This window comes from Pteropus vampyrus, unplaced genomic scaffold (assembly GCF_000151845.1).
Source record: "Pteropus vampyrus isolate Shadow unplaced genomic scaffold, Pvam_2.0 Scaffold20, whole genome shotgun sequence".
Taxonomy (NCBI): Eukaryota; Metazoa; Chordata; class Mammalia; order Chiroptera; family Pteropodidae; genus Pteropus; species Pteropus vampyrus.
The window spans coordinates 11398040-11410114 of NW_011888801.1; the positions used below are offsets into that span (position 1 = coordinate 11398040).

The following is a 12075-nucleotide window of genomic DNA, read 5'->3' on the forward strand; positions in this document are numbered from 1 at the left end:
AAGGGGTTGTCCAAAACCCTTGAAAACACACTTGCATTTTATTCCCAAATCTATTCAAAGTCATTAAAGCTGTGTCCTTCGGTTAGTCCTCCTCCACTTACACCAGATTAGTACCTTCACTCCACTCATAGAAAGGTAGCCAGTTAGATTTATTTTGAGCTTACACTTCTGGTTAATGTTGAATGTTAGCTGGAGTGTGGATGCAAGCACAGTTCAAGCAAAAGAGAAGAGGAAAACTGAAAACAAAAACCAGGATCGCTAAATTCAAATTTCTACTTGTCTGAAGGTGAGACCTTTATGGTTCTAAAATATGAAGGGTCGTTAGACAATATAGCACAAATGTAGTAGGAATTTTTCTTGGTCCCACTGATGACAAAGCAAGTGAGTTGGATGGTGACTGTCAGGATGACCACTGTATCTTTACACCCCATATTTATTTAGAGCTTATGATGCTTCAGGTGCTGCATAAAGTAATTGATGTATATCTCGCTTAATGCTCAGAATAATCTTTTTCATTCATATTATTATGTTGATCTCAATTTTTAAGCTAAGGAAACTGAGGCTCGGAGATGTTAAATAACTAGCCCAGGGTCCACAATAAAATGGGACCTGGCATCTGCCTTCTAATTACATATGTTAACCCCCGCATACATACTTCCAGGAGGCATGGGAAGTGATCTTGGCTACCCCATGGAGCTCTGCATGCAGAGGAAGATTTAACTAAAGAGACTGACTTGGGCTTCAGGGCCTTTCTGTTACTGTGGCCTGATCAGTTGCTAGGGAAGAGCCCTAGCTATGTCCATCATGCCCCTTTGATTTTGTAAAATTTGCAAAAGTAAGATACAGAACTAAAATTAATTAAGACCGCTGTTCCACTCCAACTCCCTTGAGGCACACTTTTTCTTACACCTACTGCTGTTGGAACAGCTAGTAGAAATTTTGGGAAGCTAAGTTTGTTATGTTTGGTTTGAGTTTAGTGGGATACATTTCCATGGTCTAATGTTTCTTCTGTGCATAGTTAACTTATTTCAAGCTGTCTTGGGATGGCAATCCAGGATTTCTTTTAACTACCCTGTATGCCGACTCACTTGGCCTCTTACAACCAAGGCGCACAGATTGTGTCATGGCAATATATGTCCTGCAGTCCCTGGCCCAAGTCAGAAGCCAGCTGTGGTAAAATTTTCCAAATCTTACAACTCACGAATGAAAACCCCAATTTGACAGTAATCTTAAATATATAAGACCTTAAAAATTATGAGAAGCTGAATAAAACTATTCTAACCAACTACTAATAAAAAAACTTTTAACCAGCTATACTGAAGGAAAAATTTAATTATCTTTCTATTTTCACTATAGAACATGAAATTCAAAAATATCATCATGTGGAGAGAGGATCAAACAGTAGCCAAAAAAGGTAGGAGAAAAAGTATTACAGAACTGTGTGCCAAGCATTTTGTGTGTGTGTGATTTCATTGTATTTGTCAGCTTTTTCATATATTTTTAATAATTTGTTTTATGACTTATATTCCCGGTAAATGAATATTCACTTTCATGCCTGATTTTATATTCACAATTTCATGTTCTTTCCTTTAAAAAATCCCTTGAAATTGTATGCAATTTGTGTCTCACGAAAGAAACCTGGATCCACACTACCTGCAAAGCCTACCAGAAGTGAAGGTCCTTCTCCACCGGGTAAGGATACATCTATGCTCCCCCTGTTTCCTGAAATCAAATCCACATATGTGACTGACAATCCTAATGAGGTCTGGAATTTCTTTATAATGAGCATTTGGACCTTTGCTCATTATAATTAGGTCATAGGAGCTGGTACCAGGAGAAGCTGGGCTTCTCACATGCAGCATTTTATCTTATTGTAAAGCTTGTAAATAATCACCCATTTTGCTTTGCCTGCTAGGAAATATGGAGCCAAGTTTATGTGCAATGTAGCAATTGTACTCATTCATAGAATTCACGCTTCCTATCTTTCTCCCATACCATCATTTCCTACCCTCAGCTTTATTTTTTTGTCTTTCATTATCTAGATTCCAATTCTACCAGTTATTGTCTATCTTCTTTTGGTGTCTTTAGATGCTTGAAATTCTTTATTGAATCAAATTCATTAAAAATGCAAATGCATTAAGAAGCATATCTATATACAACAAGCATGCTTATTTTTAAATGAGGAAAATAAACTTTATATAGAAATGCATAGATATATAAATAAGACCCAGAAGTCCTGAGTCATTTACATTCTGCTAGAGTTTTCAGCTTGTTGTTAATCATTCCATGGGCAAGAATTGTGGGTAGGGGAGATGGAAAGGGGCCAAGCAGATTTCATGGGAAGGAAGTGGACATCTCTTTGGTTCTTTTATATATCCTTGACAGCTGAATTTTTCCTCTGCCTTTATGCTCTTCCTTCCCGAATATAACAGCCCCTGTTCCACCTGCTGCTATTTCTTTTGGCTGGAAGCACCCATCCTGTCCTGAGGCAGAATCATTCTATAGAAATTAGCAAGCCATGAGAGATTTGTTGAGAGCTCTCTACTTGTAGATAGCTGTGTTTGGTGCTATAACTGTAGCCACCATGAAGGCATATCAGACACAGCCAATCTGTATGTTATTTTTTATAGGAAAAGAATCCTGTTGCTAAGGGAGGCAACCACAAAATCTTGAAAAGCAGGTGACAGAATTAAGAAGTGTACAGTAATCCCAAACAGAACAGAGAATGCAAACGCCAGAGGCCTTGACAGAGAGATTTATCACCTTCCTAGGAAATTCCAGGCTAAAATCCATTAAGGGAAAATGAAAGTTGAGAATGTTTTGCCTTTAACCAAACCTTAAAAAAGTACAGAAAATATAAATTATTCAATAAATGGTGTTGGGACAACTAGATGACCATCTGGAAAAATAGTAAATGGAATCTAATCTTCACATAAGGCATACAATATGCCAGATGTATTCCTAAAAGATCAGAGCTTTAAATGTATCAAATTGAAACTATAAAAATACTAGAAAAAAAAGGAAAATTATTTAAAATCTAGAGTCTATTAAAAAAAAAAGAATGGTAATTGGACTACATAAAAACCTTTCATGTGGTAAAAAAAAAATAATAATAATAATGACAATAATAATGATGACAAGTAGAGCAAAAAATCAAACAATATTCTGGGTAAAATATTGGCAATGCTGAGATTACAACACAAAGGAGAATCTCCCTAATGTTTTAAAACATCTACAAATCAATGAGACACATCAACAACCCAATTTTTAACATGAAAAAATTATATGCATAGTAATTAAAGAAAAGGTAAAACAAATAACCGTAAAATGTTTGAAAAGATACATGGCCTCATTAAGGATAATAAATAGATGAATTTCAATTATTTTGTGTTACCGTTTTTCACCTATAGGGTTGGCAAATATCCTGAACTTTGGTAAGGCGCTACATTAACAAGGCTGTTGGTGAATGTAGAAATTGACTTGACCCCAGTGGAGGGCAACTCGGCAATGTTTAGCAAACACACGCACATGCAAATCCTTTTAACAAGGAATTCTATTTCTAGGTATTTATCTTAAAGTTATTCTCACACACTTGTGAATTAATATGTGTTCAATGTTACTCATTCAACCCTGTTTTGAAGAGCAAAAGATTGGAAGCAGCCTAAATATCCCTCATTTGGGTGCTAGTAAAATAAATCACGCTCTATTCACTCGCAGGAAACTTTTGCAGCTGAAAACAGACCAAATAAAATTAAAATTAAAAGATTTGCAGTAATGCACCTGTAAAAAAAGAATCAAGAAGTTCCATCTGAACTAATATGAAAATAACTGCAAGAACATCAGTAAATATGGAAATGGGGTTAAGGTCTATATGTTCTTATTTGTTTGTATGTGGTTTAAAAAATGTCTGTAAGAAACTAACAACATGAGGTATCTATTCAGGCAGGGAGGAAGTAAGAATTAAAACACAGGAGTTATCCTATTTGTTGAAAGAATGGGGAGAATTTTTACTATATGCTTTTTCTCATATTTAAAATTTTTTGAACCCTGTATCAACCCGATAAACTTTAAAAATAATATTTGCCCAAGTTCTAGGCCATCAGAAAAATAGTCAAGTGCCTCCTGTCGGCGGTGTATCTAGTGAAGTGGCTAGTTAGAAGCTGTGGACTGAAAGATTTGAGTGTTGTATCCTGACCTTGACACTAACCTCTTCTACATTTCTGGCCAAATCATTCAACACCCCTGGGCCTTGCATGTTGGAGGAAATAGTGGTAAGGCCTTTATAGCTCTGAGGGAAGGCTATAAAGATTTAGCAAGCAGTTCTTGATGCTATAGGTCCAAGAATGAGCACTTAACATATGTGTATGAGATAAAAATTAATCCTCAAAGCAATCTTTATACATAAGAAAAGTGAGGCCTAGATTAATTTCATGATTTCTTCAACAGAAGACAGGGAACAGACACTGATAGAAGATAAAATATAAATGCTTAATAAATAAATAAGAAATGCTCTCCCCATCCCTCCACTTATGCGAAAAATTGAAACACACATTTACAAGACAGTGTCAGGGGCCTGGCTATAGCAGAGCTGAAGGTCATCTGTGCAGACTGAGTATGAGCAGATATGGCCTATGCTGAGACTTACACACAATACCAAGTGGCTGAAGGGAAGTTGCAAGAGGTACAACTATTGCCTGGAAGCCAGACCCTCACAGGGCTTCTACCAAGCCCAGTGGCCATAGGCCCAACTCAGGCTGTCACACCTGGCTCCTTTTATGTAAACAAGCAAGTACTGCAGATTATCAGAGTGCCTGACACTTCCTCCCAAAGTAGAGGAGGTTGGTCTGCAAAGTCCACGGCTCTGTGAACTGGAAGCCAAACTGAGAAGAGACAGGAACAATGCTGACAGCCACATTTTGGCAGAGCCCTCAAATCTCCGCTATATCTGCTCCCCCACCCCCTCAAGACCACTTGTCCTTGCAAGTCCCTATCAGCCGAGAGTTTCAGGGATGGAGGGATAAAGAAGGCCAACTATGGTGAGATCCTAGCAAAAAAGCACATTTGTTACCTTTAGCTACAGTAGGTGGTGGTACAGGGAGCTGAAATCATTACCTGGAAAAAAAACAACTTGATGCCCTATATCAATAAAATGAATCACTGTCCACTGTAAACAGGAAAGGGCCTGTGTCAGCACTAACTCCCATCTTCTTCTCCAATTTTCCAGCTCAACATACAATCATAGCTTGGCATTTTCTCTTCTAGCTTGTCAAATATGCCCTCTGTCCTAATAAGTGTGCCTCAAAACCAGAGATATACAGATTTTTCCAGCATAGGCAGTAGAATAGGGACTCTCTGCTAGAAACCTGAGGTCCACTCTGTCCAAGGCCCCTCTTCACTCCCAGCCAGCCTGCAATCTTGCCACCACTGTTTTACCTACCTCTGACCTACTGTACACCCAACAAATCCATTCATACCTGGTGTATCCCCACAATTTCTTGTCACGGGGGGTCCCAGTTCTGCTGAACATTAGAAGTTCTTGAGAGTCTTTAAAATAGACTGATGCCTGGATCCCATCCCCAGACTCATGATTTAAGAAGTATAGGGTGGGACCTGGGTACTAGGAGTTTTAAGAGTTCCCAGGAACCTATATCTTATTGCTGTCTTCTCATTATCTGTCTTCATGGAGATTATAATCAAATGAAGGAGGCAACAAGGATTCTTACAGCAGCCAATACCCAACTTTACTTGCCTTTCATCTACTAAAGAGGCTTATCAATTGGTTACAGCTCAGGATAGGAGAGTGAATCAACCCACGTGTGGCGCTGAAAGTCTTACCTCCCAAGGACATAGTCGTGAGCAAATCAGGAATGCTGGTCACCATAGCTGAGGATATCACATCATTCAGCATGGTAGACAGATATTTAGCAATCAGTAGACACTCTGGTATGCAGAAGTTTATACTTAACTGATATCATGGAGAAGATATTGAGGAAAGAATGAGTCCACACCCCAAATATATTTCTTTCCATGATCTATCATCTCAGGACTCATTCAATAACCAGTTCTTGGACATCTGAGGGCCAGTTCCATGTTGCCCACAGGATCTACAGGAAGAGGCCATACACCCTACAGAATTTGAGAAATGGGTAAACAGAAGATGGAAGCAGGAATGGGATAAAGGAGGCAGAAAGAGGCTCTGAAAAGTATGGGCAGCACCAGCTCTGGCAGAAGGGATCCTGGAGGTGTGAGAGCAGCTGTGAGCTCAGGCTCGTGGGATGAGCCCATATTTGACCTGTGAGGCAGGAGGGAAACCCATAGGGCTCATGGAAGGGGAGCAGGGGCACAGAGTGACCAAGAGATGAGCAGGTAACTCCATGAGGTAAGACACAGGCACCAAAGGGAGCAAGGTGAGATGGCAGCAAATGACACCTGGTAATGTGATTCTAGGCCCAGGTTGTCAAGAACTGTTTAGAGGAGAAGCACAGTACACCCAAGTGTACTGTGGTTCTCTCTGCTAGTCACTGTAGGTCCTTGGGATGCTGTGATGAGCAAAAATAATGTGGTTCCTGACCTCAGGAAGCTGTCTAGTGAATGGGAGGGACCTGTAAGAAATAATTTCAGGCCACAGAGATGAGTATGCCACATGTGCTTTGCTGAGGTTTTGGATTTTAACTTAAAATCAATAGGAAACCAAGGATTCCTAGCAGAAAAAAAGACCTTGGCAATGAACTTTAGAAAAACACCTGATGTGAAGATGAGGAAAATGTAAGACTCTCTAAGCTGGGGCATGAAAACTGAGAAGAGAGTGGGGCAATACAATATCCCCTGGAAATAGCAATATTTAGAGGAATGTGAAGGAGAAGAAAGCAACTAAGTAGTCTCAGAGGGAGCCGACTATTGAAACAGAATTCTAGAAGTGTTTTAAGTCATCATTTTTCAAAATATTTTCAGTGAAATAAAATACCTTTTTTTCTTCCTGTTCATGTAGCCAAGTTGCTGTTGGTGAAAAACTGGGTGGAAAAGCTCTACACCTTTCATGTAAGAGAACTGTATAGCTCAGTCACCCCTGGCCCAGGAATGCCTCGTCTCATTTGCTGGGGTTTCTCACTCTATGAAGGCCTCCAGGCAAGCACATAAAACACATCAAATGGAAACAAGGCTCAATATTTGTTCTCTTGCTTCACTCTGTCAGAAAATCTACAACCTGCCTTGGGAGAGTGAAATCTCTCTAACCTCGTAGGAGTCTTCTCAATTATTCTGCCAGGGTTTCATCACTGCCACCTGGCTCAGTCAGATGCTTACTAAGCACCTGCTCTGTGCTAGGCCCTGTGCCCCCAGCAGACACCTCTTCCAGAGGTTTCAGAAGGACAGAGACCAATAGGACAAAAGCTCCTCTGCAAATCCAAAAGGACAGGCTCAACTGCTCCTCTCCCTGCCCAGCCCATGCTTTTCCATTTTAATTAAAACATGTTGAACACTGGAAAGATTGGACAGCATTTGACAGCGTTATCTGCTCTACAAGCACAAATGTGAGGAGGTTAATTACAACGTCTAAAGAGGTCCTAACTGCTCCTTCCAGGCATGTTCTTCTATCGGTTTGCCTCTGAGCCAGCAGTCATTAATACCAGCTAATCTCACACAGAAGATGCTGGCAAAGCACTGCAGAGAGGAGGATGGAGAGAGTATAGGAAAGTTAAATGTGGAAATGATGGTGGCTTCATTGAGGTCACTGTTTTCAGGAAGGTGGCCCCTTGCGTTGGGAACTGGTTGGCTTTGCACACTAGTCTGTGGGAAGATGGAAAGATGCCTGCCAGGGAATGGGAAGGGGATGCCGAGCAGGGCAGGTGCAATTTCGTGCAGAGTCTCATTTTATCTACGTTCTTCAGGAGCTAGCCCAGATTGTGTGCTCCCTCACAAATCAGGTGATGCCAGGTCAAAAAGGGATGAAACAAAAGAAACAGGGGCTCCCCAGCTCCATATTTCTGGCATGTTGTAAGTGCTTAATAAAGATTTGTTGCCATTATAATTTCCAGAGTGCATGGTCTTGTCAAGAGAGACTGGATGCCCTGCTTAGCCCAGCAGGTGGTTACATGCTTAGAAACCCAGGAGGCAAGGGAAGTGAATAATTCACTGTATTTCAGAGGAGGCATTTCTTCTAATCTCTGTAGAACATCATCAGGAGCCTCTTCCTGGTTCCCCAACCAGAGGGGAGATAAAAAGGTAGGTGCTCGTAGGATTAAGAGTAGGCATTTAAATCTCTGCTCTCAGAGTGAGTGTGAAAGCAGCAGAACCCAATTTTAAAAAATCAATATTGAATTAAAGATAATTTTTCCTCTACTAGAAAGAAACAAAAGCTAATTCCCCTGGACTCCCTAGTCATAATATCATTTAAGGAAGAACATTTCCCTTCAAATATTAAGACACTGCTAGATGCTCCCACTATGCCACATAAGCACTCTGATATCACCAGAAATTAATTACTTGTCTTCTGAAATCCATACTGCTATTTTTTGTAGCGTGTCTCTGACAAATGGATAATCTTTACTTTTGTAAAACACAGGATTATTGATGACATAAGCTGTAATATAGTAGTGGTTGACCAATGTAAACATGTAGTTCAAATGAGAAAATTCTTGAACGATGTAGTTAGTAGGCAGGTTATCAAGGTACAAACTTTCCAACCAGACGTCTTGGCTCAGGAATAAATGTATTCCTTTAAGCCTCTTGAGTAAAACCTGAACTTAATGAACACCTACTATGTGCTTGGCCTTGAGGTAGGCATTTTACACAAAGGATCATACTTAATAAGCCTGTGAAGTAAATAACATTGTCTCCATTTTCCAGCAAAGAAATAAAGATTTTTGTGCATAAAGAAAACTAGTCCACACCAGTTTTCACATGGTCGGTAACTGGTTGGGCCAGAATTTGAACCTTAAAATGTCTGGTCATAAAAGCCTGGTAGGATCTTATAAACCTTGCTGATTATTCAGAAGGCCAGGAATTCTCAATAGGTTAGCATTGGTTTGACCTATTTTTATTAGTCTTTTGTCTTAAAATTAATCTTCCTCAAGGCATAAATTAAAAGTTTAATTATAATAAGTCTAAATTAATATTCTTTTAAGAATTTCATGACATTCCTAAGTTGAAAAGCCAGCCAGGTCTGGGAGCCACAACAGTTAGGAAAAAATGAGAATCGCTGCAATGATACTAATTATAACACTTAACAATTACCCTCGCCCCAGAAATGTGTGTGAGCACACATACACACACACACACACAGAGTAGTCTATACCATAGAATCTATGTCATAACATCTTGCCAAGGAAATGCTTGAATTATTGACAATCACTGTCTTTCTCAGGATATCTGTGGGACGGACAGTATTATTATCTATTGACAGCTTGAAACACAGTTTCTTCATTCATTCAATAAATGGTAATTGAGCATTCCAGGCCCTGTCCTAAACTTTGAAGACCCAAAAATAAACAAACAAGCAAACAAAAAAATTATAGCTCCTCTATATACTGTTGTCTGATAGAGGGAGACAGACAAAAAGCAAAACAAGGCAAAATAAAGAGTAAATTAGGTAGTGGGATGATTAATTTTTTGTGTCAACTTGACTGGGCCTCAGGGTAGCCAGATATTGGTCAAACATTATTCTTGGTGTTTCTATAAGGGTGTTTTTGAATGAAGTTCACATTTTAATCTGCAGACTGAGTAAAGCAGATTGCCCTCTCCAGTGTGGTTGGGCTTCGTCCAATCAGTTGAGGGCCCGAATAAAACAAAGAAGCTGACTTTCTCTGACTGAGAGAGAATTCCTCCTGCCTGACTGCCTTCAGAGTGGAACATCAGCTTTCTCTTGCCTCTGAGCTTGAACTAAGACATTGGCTCTTCCTGAGTCTTGAGCTTGCTGGCCTTAGGACTGGAACTACACCATTAGCTCTCCTGAGTTTCATCAGCTTGCCAACTAATCCTAGATCTTAGAACTTGTCAGCTTCCATAATCATGTTTGCCAATCTGTGTGTGTGTGTGTGTGTGTGTGTGTGTGTGTGTGAGATATTGATTCTGTTTTGCTGCTGTATAAATGATTGTATAGGAAAAGGGACAGGAAATGCTTGGGTATTGAAATTTTAAGTAAAGTGGATGAAAAAGCCTCACTTTGGCTCTCAGCCTCCTAGGAGTAGGCACAAATAGGGAAATGCTGTTAGTCACCTAATTCCTCATAATCAGAAGATACAAGCAAACAGATCTCTCTGGGGGAATTACAACTGTTTTTGATATTATCATGAGAAAAAACTGTATCCTGGGGGATCATAAACCCAGACTCTGTGAAACAAAGTGGCCAACATCATCGTTAGCAGTATCCTTGCAATGAATGCAGTGAGAAGCTTCCCAGATACTGTTTCTTATGTGGCAAAGTACAAGGTGCTCAAACTAGTTCTGATGAGGGTACGGAGAGGGCTGGGCATTTAAGGGTATCACCCCCAAACAAATAGACTGACTTTAGAATGTATTTTATAATATCAAGCAATCTCTTGTTTTAGTGTAATCCTCACTGAACTGACTTTCTTGAAGCTGATTTATTAACAGAAAGAATGATGGTACACTCAGGACTGGCCTGGTTCTGCCCAGCAAACTCATGGAATGTGGTTCTCTGGCCACCATTGTAGTTCTCTGGCCATTAAGTCTGACCTCTGAGACTTAGGAGGAAATAGAGCCAGGTACAGATGACATCCTTTTGTAGAAGCCATGATTCCTATAAGAGCACATCCCAGCTGTGTCATAGGTGAGCTGAGGATTACCTCTGGCAGGACCAGGAATCACCTCAGAAAACTGCTTCAGTACATAGACAAATGGGCAATCAGAACTGACCCATTGCTCCTTTTATTCTAGCAAGGCCAAAACTATTTTACTCTGAAAAAATATAAAAGGCACTGCCACAAGCACTTGCTTGAGCCAAAATAAAATTTCCCAAGAGCACCCTAACAATTGAAGCCTTTGAAAAAGGACAGCCACACCAGCATGCACCAGGAAACCATAGGTTATGGGGGAAGGGATGGTTGGCTAGTTGAGGTCAGTGGGTGCCCTGCTATCATGGGGAACTGAGAGCCTTTAAACAGGAGCATGCAGTATTCAGTGCTGTGTGGTTTCCTGCATGGGGCTGTGATATAACTTCCCCGCAATACATCAAACCTTCAGTAAAATCTGTCACAGATGGAAAAGAGCTGGGAAACATCTAGCAAAGATAATAACATCAATTTTAGGAAAGTTGAAGAAATGTGATTCTTCTCTTAGAAGAATTATTTTGGAGAGTTTATTATCTGACCAGGAATCTCCCAGTTCAAGATGGTAAAAACATGTCAGCTCAATATTAAAGAATTGTTGACTCTCATTTCAAAAGCAGGTCACATGGTTCCATATACTAGTATGTATGTATGTATGTATGTATGTATGTATGTATGTATGTATGTATGTATATATATTTTTTCAACGTAAGCTCTGACTGTATAAACCAGTCCTCAGCCCATAAACATATATGCATAGTCCACAGAACCCACTTCAGATGTGGTCATACAGCAGATGAGTAAATTACAAACCTCTAGAGAGAAAATCAGGAGCTGTAGAGGACATGGGTCAAAGAAGTTTCCCTAGAGAGCATAATGGGGCTCTGCCAGGGAACTCGCCCACTGCCAGAGTGCAGGAGCTCATGAGGGCTTCCCAAGAGCTCAGTGTTGCTCCGAATGACTGCCAAGTGTCTCCTTCTCTTCTTTCTCCTGAGTGGGAGTGTTTAATGCATTTATCCTGTCCCAGTGTGAGGACTGTGTATGAAGTAGCTTTAGGTTGAGGACTGCAGACAACCAGAGGTATCAGTTCACTTGTTTTGGCTCAAGTCCCAGGACTACATGGAGCCTCATCATAAGCTTATGGAGTGCAGAAGTTTGGGCCTTTGGACCGAATCCAGAGGCTGGATGAGATTTTGGGGTTGTCTCCTTTGAGAATGGGGTGCATATATTCTATGTGAGGAAAGAAATATGAAACATAATGGTGACCAGAAGGGTTAACTGTGTCAAGGTG

General features: G+C 40.2%; 1 protein-coding gene across 1 annotated transcript in view; it reads right to left on the reverse strand.

The window, feature by feature from the left end:
• Window positions 1-12075, reverse strand: part of GRID1 (glutamate ionotropic receptor delta type subunit 1) — a 706314-nt gene that overhangs the window by 167292 nt on the left and 526947 nt on the right. Inside the window, exon 11 of the mRNA XM_011355348.2 lies at window positions 5811-5835. Within this exon, the coding sequence (XP_011353650.1) occupies window positions 5811-5835 (25 nt within the window). The remainder of the gene's footprint in view (window positions 1-5810; window positions 5836-12075) is intronic.